At 41.3% G+C, this 20930-nt stretch overlaps 1 protein-coding gene across 23 annotated transcripts in view; it reads right to left on the bottom strand.

The window, feature by feature from the left end:
* Nucleotides 1-20930, bottom strand: part of DLG2 (discs large MAGUK scaffold protein 2) — a 984895-nt gene that overhangs the window by 5249 nt on the left and 958716 nt on the right. For 16 of the 23 annotated variants that reach the window (XM_063148780.1, XM_063148803.1, XM_063148779.1 and 13 more), the window contains 6 exons: nt 19007-19048; nt 9911-9961; nt 9059-9160; nt 8029-8201; nt 7228-7337; nt 680-771 (listed from right to left, as the gene is read on the bottom strand). In XM_063148780.1, coding sequence (XP_063004850.1) covers nt 680-771; nt 7228-7337; nt 8029-8201; nt 9059-9160; nt 9911-9961; nt 19007-19048 — 570 coding nt within the window. The remainder of the gene's footprint in view (nt 1-679; nt 772-7227; nt 7338-8028; nt 8202-9058; nt 9161-9910; nt 9962-19006; nt 19049-20930) is intronic. The other 7 variants (XM_063148781.1, XM_063148786.1, XM_063148788.1 and 4 more) reach the window with 1 other exon arrangement.

The raw sequence follows: 20930 nt of genomic DNA, 5'->3' as shown, positions 1-20930 counted from the left end.
CAGATCTTCAGCATACTCATAGATACTTATGGAATGAGAAAGAATACTGGCATGCTGAGATGTTTATGGAAAAGTCATACCCCTGCAGATGACAGCTAAGTTCAAATCAATGGCACCTGCCTGTGGCAGAGACCCATCCCACTGCTCATACTGAGAAGACTGAGCCAGGTTTGTTCAGAGAACTAGCACTTCTGTCCTGGGAGGGCAGCACAAGGCATCCTCCCACTGCTGGAGGTCAAGCTTTGCACTTCATTCAATTTAGAAGCTACTTCAATAGTGAGCAGCAGCAGGTTTGCAACCTTTCAGATCTGGTTATAATATAAAATAATATATATAATATCTGGTTATAATATAAAATAATAACATAAAACTCTTGGCCGCTGAGGTTAACAAGATCAGGCCCAAGCTGACAGAAGGTAAAGGTAACTATAACACAAAGAACAGTGGTTGTCTCTTAATTTCCCTCTGCATAGATACTCCTTCAAGACATCAAACTTTTGAGGAGTCAAGTGCCTCAACTGCTCTTGAATTTCAAGGAAACACTACTCTCAAGCCAGAAGTCCTTGCTTGGGGCACACTATACTGACAGGTACTCTAGCTCAAAGACAGGATTGATCTAGTAGTTTTGCAATAAAAGATTATATCTTGGGGGGAAAAAATGGTACTAATAAAAACATACCTGTGAAATATTCTCCAAATTCTTGTTCTAATTTAATTGCTCGATCATAGGTTTTCTTTGCTTGCTCCTCTGTAAGACGTTTATTCATTTCCCTAGAAACATGGAGGAAGTAGTCAAAAAGTTTAGATACTTGCTAGAATGGTTTTCAAAAGGCATGCTCAACTGAATCACAGATGGATTGAGATTGGTAAAAGGATGAAATGGTAAAATTCTTCCAACAGTTCATGGACAGCTTCAATATTTTCAATTTAATTTCATTCTATGTAGTACAAAATTACTTCTTCAGACTATTTCTCATTTCACTTTTCTCCACCAAATTTTTATCTTGGGTTCAATACTCTATTCAACAAAATACAAGGCCTAGGTCTGGCAGCTGCTAACTGATAGCAGAGATAGACTTGAGACATCAGGAGTCCATAGACAGGTCTGGAATCCGGGATGTCCCATAGTCGGAGCACTCAGCACTCCTGCCTGAAGCTCCGTCAGGAACCTCTGTGTCTCCCAGACTCAGCTGGTGGTCTCAGATGGGTAAGGTTGTACTGACCACTTATTCTGTGCTAATAAATATTAAAAAAAAGACAGATGGTAATATTCTGGTTTCTTCAGTGTTTTGTTATTTGATGTTATATTTCTGTTTCAACAGAAACACTGTTTAATAACTTTAGGAGATTAGTTGTCTTGCCCATGCATGCTCAGGTATTACATGCTCATTCACTGCTTTATACTCATGCCTGTAGATGTCTAAATAGAGTTTGCTTGTTCTAGCATTTTTTCCCAGCGTAGATTAATTTTTTTCTTAAAACATGACAGAAATTTTCTGAGGCAACTAGGAGAGCATAAATCTGATTTTATGCCTTGCACTGAATCACATGATTACGTGGTAATGGACTGTATACAGTATGGCACGGGTGATGCATGTCGGAAATTATGGACATGATAGTGTGAAAAGAAAAAAGCTCTATGAAGTGCACAACAGTATGAACTTGCTACAGCTAACACCTACTTGACTTCTGAAAAACATCCTGGGAGATGTCCAGGATGCAAAAAGGAGTTTCCAGAAATGGCTTAAAGCTGCCTACATATGCAAGTAACTGTATAGCTGGGAACAATGCTTAGAAAAATCTCTTTGCAAGTACTAATGCCATGGAGAAGGCAGGTTCATAAAATGAAGGCTAAGAAAGATTTATTTTAAAATTTATGTCAGTTATTTGTAGATTATATAAAAAGGTTTAATATAATCCATGTGCTGTTCTGCTAAATTTGTAATAATACTAATTCTATGTATTGGAAAGACTGCTATCTAATCAGGTGGACTTCACATCAGATACCCCTGCTTTGGGTGACTGAACTAAAACTCTGTCTTGTAGTGGGATATATCTCTGCAAATTCTTAGGCAAACTTAACCTTTTCATCTTATGGGCACTTAACCAATATTGTAATGCTGACAACATCCTCTTCCTTTCAGATCTGTTTCTGGTAAATTTTTGAGAAGTCTTTCTCAAGATCCTTGAACAGCAGAAAAGATAATACAAATATAAAGAAGTGCTTAAAATAGGAAGTACTGTGAAACAGGTAGAAATTTGCATTACACTTTCAGGTTTTAAATTTGCCTGGGGTATAAAACCATGCTAGTTGGATTCCTGACTGCCCATTCAGTGCCCTTAGAAGAGAGGATGGAGAAGGGGGAGGATCATGATGTCCATTTTTCATGATGAAATTAAAGTGCTGTCATACTGGAGCCCCTTCTATTTCTTATTTCTTAGCTGGCGACCTGCACAGCTGGTGAATTCAAAATATAGTGCGTATTTTCCAGGGCTTTCCTCCTCTCCCAGTGAAGAGCTCACTCAGGCAGGTTCTTTCTTATTCCATTTCTTATTCCCATGATCTCGCCATTGTCCTCATTCCTCTAGAGAGAGAGGCTGATTGGAGGGTATGAAAAAGCATGCCTCTGGGAGTAAACCAGGTGGAGCCATGTAGGAGAGAGATGGATGGATGGATGGATGGATGGATGGATGGATGGATGGATGGATGGATGGATGGATGGAAGGGAGGAAGTGGTGGAAGTAAGTGGCGGAAGGAAGTGGCGGAAGGAAGTGGCGGAAGGAAGGAAGTGGCGGAAGGAAGTGGCGGAAGGAAGTGGCGGAAGGAAGTGGCGGAAGGAAGGAAGTGGCGGAAGGAAGTGGCAGAAGGAAGTGGCGGAAGGAAGTGGCGGAAGGAAGGAAGTGGCGGAAGGAAGGAAGTGGCGGAAGGAAGTGGCGGAAGGAAGGAAGGAAGTGGCGGAAGGAAGGAAGGAAGTGGTGGAAGGAAGTGGCGGAAGGAAGTGGCGGAAGGAAGTGGCGGAAGGAAGGAAGGAAGTGGCGGAAGGAAGTGGCGGAAGGAAGTGGCGGAAGGAAGTGGCGGAAGGAAGGAAGGAAGTGGCGGAAGGAAGGAAGGAAGGGGCGGAAGGAAGGGGCGGAAGGAAGGGGCGGAAGGGGCGGAAGGGGCGGAAGGGGCGGAAGGGGCGGAAGGGGCGGAAGGAAGGAAGGAAGGAAGGAAGGAAGGAAGGAAGGAAGGAAGGAAGGAAGGAAGGAAGGAAGGAAGGAAGGAAGGAAGGAAGGAAGGAAAGGAAGTGTCGGAAGGAAGGAAGGAAGTGTCGGAAGGAAGGGGCGGAAGGAAGGAAGGGGCGGAAGGGGTGGAAGGAAGGGGCGGAAGGGGCGGAAGGGGCGGAAGGGGCGGAAGGAAGGGGCGGAAGGAAGGGGCGGAAGGAAGGGGCGGAAGGAAGGAAGGGGCGGAAGGAAGGAAGGGGCGGAAGGAAGGGGCGGAAGGAAGGGGCGGAAGGGGCGGAAGGGGCGGAAGGGGCGGAAGGGGCGGAAGGAAGGGGCGGAAGGAAGGGGCGGAAGGAAGGAAGGAAGGAAGGAAGGAAGGAAGGAAGGAAGGAAGGAAGGAAGGAAGGAAGGAAGGAAGGAAGGAAGGAAGGAAGGAAGGAAGGAAGGAAGGAAGGAAGGAAGGAAGGAAGGAAGGAAGGAAGGAAGGAAGGAAGGAAGGAAGGAAGGAAGGAAGGAAGGAAGGAAGGAAGGAAGGAAGGAAGGAAGGAAGGAAGGAAGGAAGTGTCGGAAGGAAGTGTCGGAAGGAAGTGTCGGAAGGAAGGAAGGAAGGAAGGAAGGAAGGAAGGAAGGAAGTGGCGGAAGGAAGTGGCGGAAGGAAGGAAGGAAGTGGCGGAAGGAAGGAAGGAAGGGGCGGAAGGAAGGGGCGGAAGGAAGGGGCGGAAGGAAGGGGCGGAAGGGGCGGAAGGGGCGGAAGGGGCGGAAGGGGCGGAAGGGGCGGAAGGAAGGAAGGAAGGAAGGAAGGAAGGAAGGAAGGAAGGAAGGAAGGAAGGAAGGAAGGAAGGAAGGAAGGAAGGAAGGAAGGAAGGAAGGAAGGAAGGAAGGAAGGAAGGAAGGAAGGAAGGAAGGAAGGGAGGGAGGGAGGGAGGGAGGGAGCAGTTTGTTTACAGCAATGGCCATGTGCTCTTTCAAGTGCAGGTCCAAACCTGATTTATGGTCCCTTCACTCTTGTTGCCTCCCCTTCAGATGGCTGAAGGGCATCTGATGGGGAGGTAAGAAGAGTGAAGGGACCATAAATGAGCAAATGACCATATGCATAAATGAGAGACTACAACTTTATATGCTAATTTTGATGAAAGATAAAGCTTTTGTCTATGTTCCTCTGCATCTTGTGATTAGAAATTTTTTTGTCTTTTGTGTTTTGGCTTTGCTATTGAAGTAGCTTTTAATTAATTTGTATGAACAGGAGTAATAGTTATGACAGATTAAGCTCTAATTCTTTTTGTGTTGCAGTACTTAAATACCTAAAAAAGACTGAATCACAGAATCATTAAGTTGAAAAAGACCTCCAAGATCACCAAATCCAACCTTTGACTGATCACCACCTTGTTAACTAGATCACTGCACTGAGTGCCAAGTCCAGGCATTTCTTGAACAGCCCACTTGTTTTATTGTCCTAAGTGAAGTATTAGCATTGCTTTGGTTCAGCAACAGGATGATTGTCATAATATTTTGCATCTTTATAACACCATTCAGTCTATTCAAGGATTTGCTGTTCTAACATCAAATCAACAAAGCCTTTATGTTATTGCCACTTTTCTGGTTCTGCCTGATGTATTTTTTCAGAGTAAGGGCCACTTTTTTTTACTTTGTGGTTTTTTTTTTTTTTTTTAATCACTCCAGAGGCAAGGACAGCATTAAACAAATAATGGAAATGTTTTATGAATGGGAAAACTGTATGTTAAGATCTCTGTTAAAACAATCAGTGCAGAAGGCGGTCTATCAGACTACTCTTCCCCTTCTATACAGCAACAAAATCAGAATATTATTGAATTGTAGGCTGGAAGAAAAATCAGGAAGTCAGGATGATGCTGTGCAAGCACCAGATATTATGCATCATTCTTTCTAATGTGGCTGGACATACAACAAGATCATTGCCAAAGGCAGGGCCTAGAACAATGCATATTCCAGGGATGGGTCACGTTGGAATTCTCCAGCTACATGACCAGTGGCTGCAGGTACACTGTTACCATCACCAGACACGCATCTGTCACAGGAGGGGGAGTGCCATCACAGAATCAGAGAGTCATGGAATCACCAGGTTGGAAGACATCTTCAAGATCATTGAGTCCAACCCATTCCCTAACACCTCAACTAAACCATGTAGCACCAAGTGCCACATCCAGGAATGGTGACACCACTACCTCCCTGGTCAGACAGTTGCAGTACTTGATCACTCTCTCTGTAAAAACTTTTTCTTAATATCCAACCTCTATTTCCCTTGATGCAGCTTAAGACTGTGTCCTCTGGTTCTGTCAGCTGCTGCCTGGAGAAAGAGACCGACCCCACCAGGCTACAGCCACCTTGCAGGGAGTTGTAGAGAGTGATAAGGTCACCCCTGAGTCTCCTTTTCTCCAGGCTAAACACCCCCAGCTGCCTCAGCCGTTCCTCACAGGGTTTGTGTTCCCAGCCCCTCTCCAGCCTCGTTGCCTCCTCTGGATGTGCCCCAGTGTCTCAATGTCCTTCCCAAACTGAGGGCCCAGAGCTGGACACAGCACTCAAGGTGTGCCCTCACCAGTGCCGAGTGCAGGGGAGAATGACCTCCCTGCTCCTGCTGGCCACACTGCTCCTGACACAGGCCAGGATGCCCTTGGCCTTCTTGGCCTCCAGGGCACACTGCTGGCTCATGTTTAGCTGGCTGTCTCCAGTGCCCCCAGGTCCCAGAAAACCTCCAGGTTTTCCACCTGGGCACTGTCCAGCCACACCATCCCCAGCATTGCAGGGGTTATGGTGGCCAAAATGGAGGACTCAGCACTTGGACTTACTAAATGTCATCTTACTGGACTCTGCCCATCCATCCAACCATTTGAGGTCTGTCTTCCAACAGATCAACACATCCTCCCAGCTTAGTGTAGCCTGCAAATTTACTAATGAGAGACTCAATCTCCTCATCCATGTCATCAGTAAAAATATTGAACAGAACTGGCACAGAGTTCAAAATTTCACCCCTATCACAGCAAATTAAGCTGATAGCTCTTGCATAACAGCAAGTGTATATGGAAAACAACTTGATAACCATATATTTTTTCCTGAATTTTAACTCTGGATAAATATAAATTCCATACTTCTTCCTCATCCTTCTCTCTGTGACACTATATAATTTCTCCTCCTCCTCTGCCAGCAGGATGGAACCCAGAATCAGGCCAGTACTCCAGCTGAGGCCGCAATAAAACAAAATAGCAGTCTATTGTGTCCTTACACAACACTGATACAGCCCACAGTGGCAAGCTTTTTTTTTTTGCAATCACATTACCCATCCATTTGTTTTCCTGTGTGATCCACCTCAACCGCCAGATGCTTTTCTGCAGTGCTATAGCTAAATTATTCCCTGCTTGTACTCATGCCTTTCATTGTCTCTCCTTTGTCTCTGCTGAATTTCATATTACTGATCTTACATTGAGTTTTGCTCTTATCCCTTAAAGTATGTGCCACTTCAGACAGCCTTGGCAGCACGGAGCTGGTGCCTTCTCTTTCACTCTATTGTTATGTTCGCCCTTCTCCAGTCCCATGGCTCCTTGCCTATCCTCTTACAGACCTGCAGGTAAATGAAGGGCTGGTGAAGAGGAACACACCTCAAGTCTGACACAGGTTTGGCCCCTGGTTTGTGCCCTTGGCCAGGCTGTAAAGCCCAAGAGCACCTGAGCATGCATGGGACAAGCCAAGCTGTGTGAGTGAGTCCCTGGTGAACTCATTGCACAAGTTGGAGCAAGTACACTAAGCATTGGCAGGGAGTCCTTCGTGGTCCAGCACATAATCCCACGTGTGCCAGTCTGAAAGGTTCAAAGCTATGGCTTGTTCCTTGAGATACCAGGATAGAGGGGACGACAGGTTTTAAAGGCACTCTTCCTACTTCATCTCATTATTAATAATTTTAGACAACAAGCCAAATGTAGACTCAAGACCTGTGTGGTGCCACTTGAGGCTGTATCTGAAAATAATAAAATGCTTGAAGAAGTTTATACTCACATCAGAGGCTCCCATGATTTGGGCTTAATGAAGATAGCAATGGGATAGAGTTGTGCAACTTGTAGTCGTTTGATAGCATTTCCTGACACATCCAGTATACAGTGCTTGCCCTGTTGGAAACAGATGAGCGTGTGTTTATTTTTGCAGACTTTGCTAAAGATAGGAAGCAAATCAGTGACACATTGCCCTGGAATGGGGCCATTACTGGCACACCAGGGCAGGAGTAGCCCAGGGTACAAGTTCCACTATGCTGTGTTCTTTCCTTTGCTTCGGTGCCAGTATAAATATGCACTGGTGATATGGGAACAAACTTGGGATTTATTTTTTGCTGGGGTGAAATTTGCAGGGGCAGGAGGATTTTCTTGAGATGAAGAAAATCAGTTCATAAAAGTAATAGGGTGTCCACATCCTAAGTGATTAATTCAGTTCTTGTTTACGTCAAAGCCTCCTTGTGTCACCTGAGGCAAATAATTTAATCTTTCTGTGGTTTGTTCTTTTGCCTCAGTGAACGTGATTTAGTTTATCTGCTCTTACAGAGAGAAGAGTAGAGGCTGTTTTGAGGAGTACTTGAGGCATTGTGTTAGAACCCTGAATCCATGGCACTACATCCAAGTACAGACAGTGCCAAGGATGATGTCATTCAAAGTCGGAGACTCCACTTGTAGAGTCATTATAAAACCTATAAATATTTGGATGCCATTTTGCAGCTATTTTATTTTTTGGCAGAGAATCATGTCTGAGACACAATGTGGAAACAAAGCAGATCATGTTGCACCAGCAATAAAACTACTGTCAACCTACCCTTTCTGCCACAAATCTCACAGACTGGACACTAGTTCCATACAAATTATCATTGTACTGCCCAGCTTCTATAAATTTGTGCTCTTGGATATCTTTTTCCATTTGTTCTCTTGAAATGACAAAATGATAATCTCTCCCATCCACTTCATAGTCACGCTTTGGCCGTGTGGTATCTGCATGAAACAAAAGACAGAAGATGAAGAAGTCTGCAAAAACATTAAGTGCAAAAAATGCAGCCATGGTTTGCTCAGTGGAAAATGCTGGGTCTACTCTACATGAGGGCACTTCACATCTGAGAGCAGATCTCTGGTTACTACATATTGTTTTTAATGGATGCCAATAAAGCTGTTTTTTTGTAGTAATACCTTCTGATGTTTACCTCCAATCAATACAATAAAATAAAATCAGGGTTTAGTGGAATTCCACTTTTTTCAGCAGAATCACACATAAATCTCAAATATAAAATGCATTTCATATTTTAAATTTTATGTTATTACTGTGATAAAATGAATTGTGATCTCATCAACTCAATTTAGCCTTATTTATAAGCCTGATTCTGTTCTCATCTCTAGTAGTTTTAAGTTAGTGTATTGCCAGAGACAACCATTTAAAATGAAGTACAACTGCAATTAGGCCCTCAAATAAACAGCAAGTTCTAATTGTCCAAGATATAAATACTCTCTTTAATTCAGGGTCTAACACTGCTTTCTGATTCAACAGTCTATATCTCACACAAATCCACATTATTCTTTATATTTATTGGTGGATGCTCTGCAATTGAGTTGAAATTTTTACATTTTACTAGAATTTCAAACTTTTCAGAATTTTTTTCCCAGATATCCACAACCTTTAAAAAATGGTTTTAAATTTATTCGTTCTTTTTGCCTTTTCTGTCTGATGTAAAAATGACTTCTGAGAAACCCAACTGTGCATAATTCATGGATGCTGCTCTCATAGAAATTTACTTAATGTGTGGCACCAAGGGATAGCGTTCACTCAGCTGCAGAACTAGGAGGAGAATCATACTTACGTGGTACACATGAGCCAAACTTATCAGGGAACTCAGATATCAAATCATCGTTGATCCGATCTTTCATAGGACCCAGAATAATAACCGGCCTGGTGTAATTAACTGAAAAGCAAAAGGATCACATTTTGATGGTCTTACCACAATAATAAATAAATGCACCCAAATATCACTAACCAGAGTTGGTGTCTTTATGTATGAAGTGAAAATTTAGGTGCACATTTTTTGATGAATATTTTATTTCTTGACATGGAAAAGGGAAATGGAATGAGTACCACTGCAGAGCTCTGCGATGGTTCACGCACAAGTCAAATGACTGTGTAGAAGCATAGATATATTTGCTACCACTCAACAAGGCTACTCCCAAATGCTTGCAGATGGACTCTTCCATGAGGTATAGAAATTGGTATATTGTACCCTTTTTTTCACCTCAAGTTATATAAGTGCATTCTCCATTAAATGGATATGCTCCCATTTTAGGTCGCCTTTCCATATGTTTGTCTACCCTGGACAGTGGCACATACCACATGAGAAGCAAAATAATAAAGGCTTTCCATGTGACAATATTGCAGTAAATCTAGAAAATCTACATCAGTATTTTGTAGACTGATTCATTTTCTGTACTAGTCCATGAGAATGAACTGGGGAGAAGAGTCCTGGGAATGTTAAGAAGTGGTGGCTTCCAAGGAATACCACAATATCAGGGGTTTTTCATATGAAAATAGACTGAGTGTCCAAGATAAGGAAGCCACAGTGAATCTGGGACTGGCAGAGCAAGGCTCACTGCTCTGCTGGCCCCCAAATTCTGAAATGAAAAACATAAGGAAGAGTGATAGAAAAGAAGATGAAACTTACTTTCCTGTCTTGTGACAGGTTCATAAGAAAAGATGCAGTCCTCTTGGCCTCCTGATGAGAGAAGAAAGAGAAGAGATTGAAGCTGATGAGTAAAATGTCAGGTACTTAAGTTTGATAAAATGCTTCACATAGAGACAGACCAGATTCAACACTTCTATCTTGATAAGCCTCTCACCTGAACCATTCCAAGTCCATTATAACTTCCAGGTATGGACACAGCTTTTCTCTTCCCCACCCTCCCATTCCATGTGTTTCAATTCTATTTACTGAAGTTGGACTTCTTTATTGATGGTCCACATAGCTTTATTTGTCATTTGATACAAGGCTGTTTATAAGGATAATGCAGCAATTTAAGATACAATGCTTTTCCTATTGTTAAGGCCCTAACATGTTGCTGCAGAGAAAATCAACAGGCTACCTAGACAGAACTTTTATGTACAGAATAGATATGTATTTTGGTTGATTGTCCTTCAGTGCATAGCTTCCATAGTCTAGTGCGTTCACAGCCTCACATCTAGCTATGAGCTATTTTCTGATCCTTATCCTTTCTCTGAACACAAATCACAGACTCACAGAATGTTTGGGGCTAAAAGGGAATTTCAGTTTTTGGAGATCATCTAGTCCAATCCTCCCCTGCTAAAGCATCTAGAACAGGTTGTACAGGATCATATCTAGGCAGGTTTTGAATTTCTTCAGTGAAGGTCTCACAGCATCGTTTTGTATTATTGTATACATTTGTCCTCCTTATGCCCTTTCAGGACAGTGCTATTTCCTCATGGTGATATTTAGGGAACTAAAGCAGAGAAATTTGCCATGAGAAACAAGTGGCACTATAGGGTGCAGGTGTGCAGTCCTGATGCACTGCTGTTCTCCCATCCAAGGGAGTGAAAGAGGAGAGGGAGGAGGATTCCTCACCTAAAGCATGAATAATTCCTGCTCATTTCTCTTTCTGGGTCACTGTCACATACTTGGTGCCACATGAGAGCTCTGGCAGGTTCTAGATACAAATCAGCAAATTTTGAAATGATGACTTTATTTTTGCTCACTTCAGGGTTAGTCTCTGAGAAGATCCACAGATGGGTGGAAATGACAGGACTAACTCCTGCCCAGCAATGGTGCTGAAGCAGCAAAGGAGAGAACCTAATTTTTAATAAAAGGAAGAGATTAGAAAGCATTTGAGGATAAGGCCATATAACATATGAGGAGTGTGGACAAAGGGGTTTTCTTTTCTGTTTGCAAATGTTTGATAATGTAATCACTTTTCTTTGGCTTTTCACAAAGTTGGAAACCTAGAATTATTATTACACTTGGTTGTATGCATCACATGTATTGGTTTCCCTTAAGGCTCTCAGTAAATTTTAGAGTTGATGTGGAACTGGGATGTCTCATTTCTCTGGACATGAAAAAATCCACTCTCTAGGGTGGACTAGGATGCTCCTGCACTGTCTGTCCTCTACTTCACAGGAGCCAAGGCTATATTTTTCAACAGCCTGAGAATGTCAGTCTTAGGGTGGGCAATGAAGCCATCACATACCAACCAAATGGAGGGGAGCCTGTTTGTACAAATACCAACTTAAACTTGGTATTTGTTTCAATAGCAAACAGATCCACAGCAGGAGTTTCATGTCACCAATTTCAGAAACCTGGGGCTTGAGTGCTTATGTCAAGCTAGTCCCTAGATACCTTTTGGAGCCAATGGCTGCCTACAAATAGGCAAGTGCTTAGTCTAAGACATGAGTCATCTGACTTATTTTACATGTCTACTTTGGGAGGAGATAAAAAGTCAGAAGCCTGAATTTGTCTCCATTGTCCCCTAACAGCATTTAAGCAGCAAAGCCAGATGCAGACATCTGCAGTGAAACAGCAGAATCTCATGGGAGTGACAGTGTCAATAGCAATTGGAGGCAAATAGACAATAACTCTGAAACTATTGTTGTTTTTTTTCTTTCCATGGAGTAATACTTGGCTTTGGCACAGATTTATAACCAACACTGATAAGCCAGTACAGATTTTACTTTCTTTTTTGTCCAGTCTCTGGCAGACATGTTCCCATGCTAAAGCTTTTGGTAAATCCACACTCTCTGTAAGGTATGGTCTAGGGAGAAAAATTAGCCCGTTTTACAGATGTCTTTTGAATTTGTGGCCAGATTGAAGGCAAAGAAAAATACTCCGGCCCACTAAAATTGTGCTGAAGTTTAAGCCATTGGAAAGTGTAGCAGTAAGTACGGAGAAACTTTGAGGCTGACTGTGATATACAAGAACTTAAATACAGACATCTTCCTGAGGTAAGGATCTTCAGACCACAGTTCCAGACTCAACATGGGAATGTGACTGGGGAAAAGCTGCACCATTTCCACTATTTTTCTTTTCTGGAAAAAGGACTAAGGAAGCTTAAATTTCTAAGTGAATAAAGTCCTGTCATGTACTGTCCAGACAAAATCCTGTAGGTCCTCAGAGGCTGTTTTGCATGTTAACTCTAGCAGATGGTACTCTTTAATGATCTCCACTCAGTCAGTACTGCAAGTAGTCCATAAAGTATTAAGTGTAATGAAGAGCTCTAGAGTCAATCAATGTTCAGGTTGCTATAACCTTGTGATGGCTTTGAGGTGTAAGACACTGTGTGAAATCCATCAGGACACAGGCTCTTATCATTTGCCTAAGCCTCATTTAACACCCACATGAACAGCTTAATTAGCACAGGTTAGCTGTATTGATCTGGAAAATCTTCATGACATTTACCAGATAAAACAAAACGAGAAAAAAAAAGAAAAAGACCTTTCTGTAGGATTTTGATATGTTCCCCTGTTCTTCAGTAAAATCCCATCAAGTCAAAAAGAGAAAAAAAAAATAAAATAAGGGAATGGAAGAAAAAAGAGGGGAAAGTTTCCTAAATGTAGTACACTTATGGGTAAAATTATTGGAGAACTTTCACTTTCTCCGGACCACTCCCTGCTTCCCTTTGCTCTGGGTTTGCCTGTTGGTGTTTTCTCATGCTTGGGAATAGAAGAATAACCAGGAGTTTGTTATAACTCGTAACCTCTATAAACTGGGCAGCAAGATCCTGTGCTGCCAGACAAGGAGGCTTAATTTAATATTTTAAAGGAATTTAAAGGGTTTCAGATGGGTAGCTCTGAAATGGACTTAATGTGATGCCTCTGTTTTTCCTTTTTGATTAGATGGCAGAGAGTCTGTGAAAGTCCCAAACCTGGTTTCATTGCAGACCTGCTAGATATCAGGCATTTTTCATGTAACCCATAAAAAGGCCCCATTTCCTGCTGCCTTGCCAGAGCATCCAGGGCTTCCACAGGTCTGGTGTACCTGCACCCTTGTGTGGGTAATGGGGTGGGAGAGCTGCTGTGACCTGCCATGGGGCAGCCTCCATGTAAACACCCTCCCTAATCCAGCAACCTGTGCAGTGGAAATCGGTAGATTTTGGCATCCTATTAAGGACTGTGAATGAAAAAAATCTGAAAAAGCATCTAAGTAGATAAAAAATTAGTAGTACTACTAATGAAGACAGCTAGAAGTTATTTATGATTTTTAAAAAGTCAACGAGAAGTTTTGGGTTCATTTAAATGGTTAGACTATTGGTGGTGGTTACCAACAATAAACATGTGAAATTCTTGTAGATGAGCCAAATAATTTAATTTTCGAGCCAAATAATTTAATTTTCAAGCTCTTGTCTGAATTTTGTTACTCATGTGGATTTAAAATCAAAGAAGGCTTATTTTACTGCCACGATCCATTTAGGTTTTGGGATAACATATGAATTACCTGAACTGTATTTGCAAGATCTTGGTGAAATAAATTTCTCTTGCACAGGCTACACTAGACAATACCCTAGCCTCTATTTGGTTCAAAATCCCTCTGCTGGGCTCTATTTATGTGAACATATGATTTTTGGAAATTTATTGATTGATTGTTTGGAATTTATTTGTGAAAGGCTGTAAATCCAATAAGTAAAATGATCATCAGTTGTCTGAGCATGAACCAAAGACTCAAAAGTTGTCTATGGGCAAAGATCAATACAGCTGTGTGGGTATAAAATGAGACTTCAATACCTGTGCCAGTTTGAGTATGCCTGAATAATACAGTAATTCTGGGAGCCAGTGCAAGTGTCCTTATTAATCAATAACCTATTGTAATAATCAAGACTCCTTTAACCTTGTTATGAATCTTCAAATCTCATTAGAAGAGTGACTTTCTGATTTGCTGACAGAAGGTAAAAGTTTTTTTCCTATCACTTTTCCTTATTTTTAACTTTTAGTTATGTATTGCCTCTCTAGGTAAGTGGTGCAATCACAACTAGTTATGCAATTAGACTAAACAGATGCAACAAAGTGTGCGTAATTTTGATGACAGCTGTAAAAACCTTTACTGAACTATGTGTATGAGTGTTACAACACATATGCAAGAGAGAGACTTGCAATTCATGCCCATTATGAAAATCATGTCTCACAAAATAAAAACTGATGAGTCCATGGTAAAAAATCTGTCCTTACAAGCTTGATTTGAAAAACAAATCAGAACATTTTAAGTTACAGAGCTCAAAATAAACTTTGAATCGTGGTTTGATTAACTGGTCCAGGGATAAGTCAAAATTGGCTGTGTGCGTCCTTATCACAAAAAGAACAATTTTCTAGACCAGGACTTTATACACCACTCTGCAAACTTGGCTTTACTGCTGAGAACAGGAACAAATAAACCAACACAGACTTCATAAGAGCGTGGCTGTGTGATTCAGCAGCAGCTGTGTAGCAACTCATCCCCTTCAAGATCAAGCCAGCATTTTTTCCTGGCCCCAAAATACTATTATTTGTACAGTGTTACATTCTACTCTCAGATGTGTCTGTGGCTTGCCCTGAAATTAATGGAGCTGAAGGTTATCTGCTGGGAAAAAGAATATCCCACTGTTGGCTCCAGCTCTATTTTTTATAACAAACCAAGTGTTAACGGCATTGGTAGAAGAAATCTGGTTTACTTTTTGTCACTTCTTGTTAGTGGCTTAGAAGTGGTCAAAGAATTTTCTCTTCAGACCATACTGGAGGACTTTCAATTATATTTTTGAAGTAAAAACTATCTGGCTTCTGTTTTTAACCCTAGAGATATAAGCAGTACTTCAGTTAAATACTCAAATTTTTAAGAAATGCATTTAAAAAAAAATAATGAACACATCAGAATATCTCCTAGAAAAAGCCCAGTTGATTTGTGACCCCCACCCTATTCCTCACTGTCCAGGTCACAGCCTGGACATTTCTCAGAATCCTTCAATATTGCTGGTTTGGAATGGTTCTAGGAATGATCAAGTAGTACAGGTTTTGACACTAGCTACTTTTCACTAAATGGTCATCATAAGAAGCAAAAGTTAGAGAAATATGTTAAAACAATTGCCAGAGACCCACTAGAAAAAATGGAGAACACCTCACTCTGGACTCCAACTGGCCTGTTTTTATAGGGATATATGAGAAAGTCTGCAGGAGAACACCCTGCATTTGCCAGTCATTTCTTGCCCACACCTGTTTTCTTTGTTTTGGTCAAAGTGTGAATTGATGATTTCACAGAATCATGGAAGCATAGAATAATTTAGGTTGGAAAAAACAAGTCCTACTCTGCCAAGTCACACTAAACTATGTCGCTGAGCATGTCATTTAAATCCCTCTAGGGATGGTGAATTAACCATGTCCATGGGCTGCCTGCTCCAATGCCTGATAACGTTTTCAGTGGAGAAATTCTGTCTGTTATCTAGTCTAAATCTTCCCTGGTGCAACTCAAGGCCATTTCCTCTTTCTGTTGCTTGTCACTTGGGAAAAGAAACTAACTCCACCTCACTACAACCTCTTTTCATCTGCTCCTCATCAGACTTCTGCTCCAGACCCTTCCCCAGCTCTGTTGGCCTTCTCTGGGTGCGCCCCAGCCCCTCAGTATTTTTTGTTGCAGTGAGGGGCCCAGAACTGAGCGCAGGATTGGAGCTGTGGCCTCACCAGTGCCCTGTACAGGGGACAGTCACTGCCCTGCTCCTGCTGGCCACACCAGTGCTGATCCAGGCCAGGATGCCACTGCCCTTCTTGGCCACCTGAGCACTGCTGGCTCATGTTCAGCTACTGCTGATCAGCAGCCCCAGGTCCTTTTCCACCGGGCAGCTTTTCTGCCAGCCACTCTGCCCCAGCTTGCCACAGCTCAGAAAGCAGTGGGGCAGGCAACCCTTTTCCTCCTGCTAATTTTCTGGGGAAACAGAAAAGAAAGGAGGCACAGGGACAGGATCACAACCCCATGAAAACTCCTTGATTCCTCCAGTGGCTTTCTATTTGCTCCCCATTAATTTTCCAGTTTTACTTTTTTTCTCCTCTGCATGTCACCAGTATGCTCTATGTCACCAGTGCATAGTTTGAGGGCTAGATGAGTTTTCAAGTTAACAGACATGGTGTCCCTGCAAAACAACTTGTAGTTGTGTTCCTCACAAGCCTCACCTTGAACACACAGACTGTCCTCAAAGTGGCACTACAGCACACTGAGAAACAATCCTGCAACATGGCTGGGTCCAAATGGAGCTAATATAAACTTGGTTCTGTGGCAGTGGCTGATGCTGAGCTCCATTCCTAGCTACCCAGAGGCAAACAAGAATAGCAGAAATACTCACTGCACTCTTTTTTTTTTTTTTTTTTTTTCCTCCATTCCTTAGGAATAAATAAATCAGGAGGCAGTGAGGAATACTTTAGGAAATCTTTGAGGAATATGTCTGGTAATTATTCGTCCCACATCAGAGATGTTGATAAGCTTTTACAGTGCAGTACTCTTTCTCAACAGTCCCACAAAGTGAGAACTGTAGTGAAAAAAGAACTTCCTTTGACAGGCCTCATCTCTTTTTTCTCCAGCCCTCACAATTTGTTGATTTCATTCTCAGACCACCTGCCTCTCACTCTCATCTGATTTTTGTTTGTTCCTGACACATAATTTGTCTAGGGGAGATTTGCTGTGATGAGCTGTGCAACGGGATGTACTGTCAACACACCAGATCTCAGATCTCTTTGCCAGAAGATTCAAAGGCCAATCATCTGGACTTGGGAGGACTTTAATTCTCCACAAGAGATATGCTGATGTACCATGGCCAGGTGGAAATTGAACACAGTCAGGTTAGACTTCAGGTGCCACCATGGCCATCGGAAACAATAATTTCCACGTGGGAACCACAGCTGCTAATTTGTCATGGTCATGCCTTCAAATATCATGTTAGCACACTCCAATGAATCCTTAGCAAATGAAATCAGGCCCTTTGGGCAGCAGGTTCTGTATTTTAAAGCCTCCCTCATTTGGCATAACCTAAGATGGGCTTCCTCTGCTTCTTAATGGCATAGCTATCCTGTGGGCAGAGAAGAAATCCCTGCCAGCATCTTCTCCACCAGGCAGAAGTTGTTGGAAATACCAGTAATGTGTGGGAAAATCCAGCCAAAAGATGCTGCTGGAGTGAGAGCACAGCTTGTGCAGATGGAAACCACTCTAGAAGGAGGGTGACTGCCATGGGCAGCTGTTGCTCCAGCACTACTTTTTCTTCCAAGTGTCTGTGTTCCAGCTAACTTTCCCAAATTGTTTCTATTACCTTTCTTGCACCTTAAAAAACATACTTTATTTTAAGCTATTACACAGCCAATGAAGGACTGGCTACCTGGCCTGTCTGATGATTAAATTTGGTAACAGGCTTTTGTGGACATGCCCCAAATATTTGGCTGCAGCTGGGCACTCCTATTAAGGCTGCTGTTTGGGGCAGTTCATCAATCTACATTCTTCTCTGGGCTTTTACCCTGAGTTCCCCCTGAAACATTCAGGTCTGGATGAGATTTGACTTGTGCAAACTTTTGAAAATGTAACCCTTTGATTAATTTCTGATTGTAAAGTCAGAGAAAGAGCATGTTAAATCTCAATATAAATATAATCAAAAATAAAGTCTGCCTTTCCTCCCAAGTAGAGGGCACATTAAAAATAAACCAGAATTGGATCTTGGCAATTCAAGAGTGCCTACCATTTTCTTGTGACTCTGGCAATTGTTTTCAAGGAAACCTTTTCAATACAAGAGAATACAAACTAATTTACCATTTCTGAATAGGATAAGGTTAGCTGTTTTGCTGAAAAAAACCAGTGTTTATCAACAAAGCTCAACTGCTGTGTTATACTAGGACTAGTAAACATGAGGTATGATACCATTGATTACCTGAATGTATGTGAGTGCTTAGCACAAGTGCTGAGTGACTGGTGGAAAACTTGATTTTTTAAGCAAATGGCTTGAATAAATGAAACAACTGGGTGATCTAGCAAGCACTCTGTCATTTTAATTATCTTTTATTACATTTCTAGTCATTTATTTAATGCCTTTTTTTTTCTGTTTTTCAGAATATCCAAAAAATAGTGATATTTTTTAAATTTATGGGCATTACTAAGAGTTACCCAGAGCATACAATCTGCCTCTTGGTTATGTGATCACATGAAGTCTGTAAATCCCAGCAAATCAGGCTGCAGGGTTGGGACCCCCATCTACATGGTATCAGTGACGTCCAGTGGCAGTGCCTAAGCAGTGAAGGTCTATCTTACCTTGTTTTAAGACTGCAGTATTAATTAGGAAATCTGTACTGTCAAAATTAAGGGCTCAATAAAATTTCTGCTCCTGTTTCTTAGCCATCCATATAGGCATGCAGAAATGCAAAAAAAATTGTGACCTTGTAGAAAAGATGCCTCTTACAGATTTGACTATGGTTGTGCAGTAACTTTACTCTTAAAAGGTCATCAAGAAACTTCCCCCCACCCCCACTGAAATAAACTTTTGTCACTAAATGAAATAATCCTGACTTGCATAGGCTACCGAAAGCCAGGTTTAGTTTTATGTCCCTCATACATCATAAGTAACAACCTTTCTCCCTTCTCTTATAAAATTTGCCAATTTTCTTTTATAGCTTTGTATTCAAGACATGGTCATAAATTTGAATTCCAAGCCATTTGCTCCAGTGATCTTTTTAACGTTAACAAAAGAGTTGCAAGGAGAGAAACAAAATAAAAGAAACAAAACAAGCAATGCAAAATAAAAGGACTCTAATGAAAGCAGTAACTTACTGTAGCTACTTTCACTATCGCTGGCATTAGAAGAAACATGTTCTGCAAGAACAGTACAGCAAATTAAAGAACATAACCAAGCACCACAGAGCTGCAGAAACTTAAAAGAGCTGCCACAGTCATGCAAAGGTAGTTATGCAGAGCAGAAATAAAAGCAGTGCAGTGACATCACCCGAAAATGCTCAGATATTTTACAGAGATAAAATGAAAGCTTTCTCTCTTGTGGCATTTCAGAAAGAGACTGTATGTATTAGCTACGGATATGTGCCATGGCAAAACGATGTCTTTTTGTGATAGACAGTAAATGACATCTCTGATAACTTCATTTCAATGTATATTATGATCAACTTGGATCTCTCTTGATGTCTTGAGCAATTTATTGAAATGCAAGTGTCTGCTGATATTCTGCACTATCAGTGATGTGCATCATTAATGCATTGAAACTATTCCTGCTAAACTTCTAGCCTGTGTGTCTTTAATCACTGTGCACTATCCCACAGGACTGCACACAGAGATTAACATGACAGTTATTTTGGTATGAAATATTGTAACTGTATCTAATCTATCCTGTCCAAACAGGGGAAAAAAATAAGGAAGACAAATCCAATTAAAAAACTAAGGAAAAAAAAAAGAAGAAAAATATTTTTCCAGATATTGTCTAGCCTCAGGATTTGAGCTGGAGTTTGAAAATCTTTAGCAGACCAGTCTGGATGGGTGAACATGAATATAAGAAATATCATGATGGGTCAGTCTTCTGGTTTGTCAAGTCAGGTGTTCTGTTTCTATAACCATATTATTGAAAATAATTCCAAAACTGTAGTCAGCAGACTATTTATGGTCAGTAAGACCATGGTATATGCTCTCCAGGAGGTCTGCAGGATCACATTAAACAGTTTTTTTTTTTTCTGGTAGAAATGCTAATTACTTTGCACCTGAAAGATCATTTGGCAGTTGAAACTTTTCAGCTGGTCCAGGACATTTAGAAGCCAATAATGGCTGTACATCTGGGAGCACCCTGGGTTAACGAGAAAGGCAGGAACAGTGCCAAAGTTCTCTGCAAGGTGCTGCCTTTCCTCCATGCACTAATCTAATGGCTTAGGGTTCATAGATTGAGAATGGTGGGGCTACTGGAGCAGCAAAAATGGGAAGGGATGATATCTGATAAAAAACAGTAATGGGAAACCTTGATCTTGGGCTTAGGAAGAAGCTTTTAAAAATTCAACTCATATTTTGAAGAAAACAGCATAATAACTTTCAGACATTTCATAGCAAGTTAACAAGGATTATCTCAAAATGATGTGCTATACAGGACCCTGAACAACTTTATTTAAAAATAAAAAATATCCTTTATAGTAAGAACTGTCTTTAAAAAGCATGTCTGAGTTGAAAACTAACAAAATTTGGATTGGTGGGACTGTCTAGAGGTGTACCAGTAATTTAAAACTAGGCGCAATATTAATACAGGCATTACAGCCTATACAGCACCTCGGTGCTACTTTGTTCCATATCAATTTGCAGAATTCAGGTAACTTTCAAATGGTTGGATGTTATGGATTATCGTCTTTGTAAGGACACATATTCAGGAAGGTTGTCAGATCTGAAGTATTTTTTCTCTAGCAGAGAGGATCTGCATTTGTTGCTAATGAGCTGCTATGACACTTAAATGATCACAGAATTGTTAAAATTCAGGTGGCAGTGACATTTGCTGTCTATCACTGACAAAACCAGTCTTGCAGAACTGTTCTTCCTGGTACAAGAGATAAAGCTTTCATCTTTAAATTGTGAGCCACTGCATGGCGTTAAGTTAAACCATTAAAATGTTCCTTCAACAATTCAGTCAGAAACAGAATAATCTCCAAAACTGTGTGCATGGATGTGCATTCCTGCAATTAAAAAGCACACACAAAACAGTAGGCAATGCAAC

This window comes from Melospiza melodia, chromosome 2, assembly GCF_035770615.1.
Source record: "Melospiza melodia melodia isolate bMelMel2 chromosome 2, bMelMel2.pri, whole genome shotgun sequence".
NCBI classification, from domain to species: Eukaryota; Metazoa; Chordata; class Aves; order Passeriformes; family Passerellidae; genus Melospiza; species Melospiza melodia.
The sequence above is the reverse complement of the archived record's forward strand: the minus strand, read 5'-3'. Positions and strand labels throughout refer to the sequence as shown.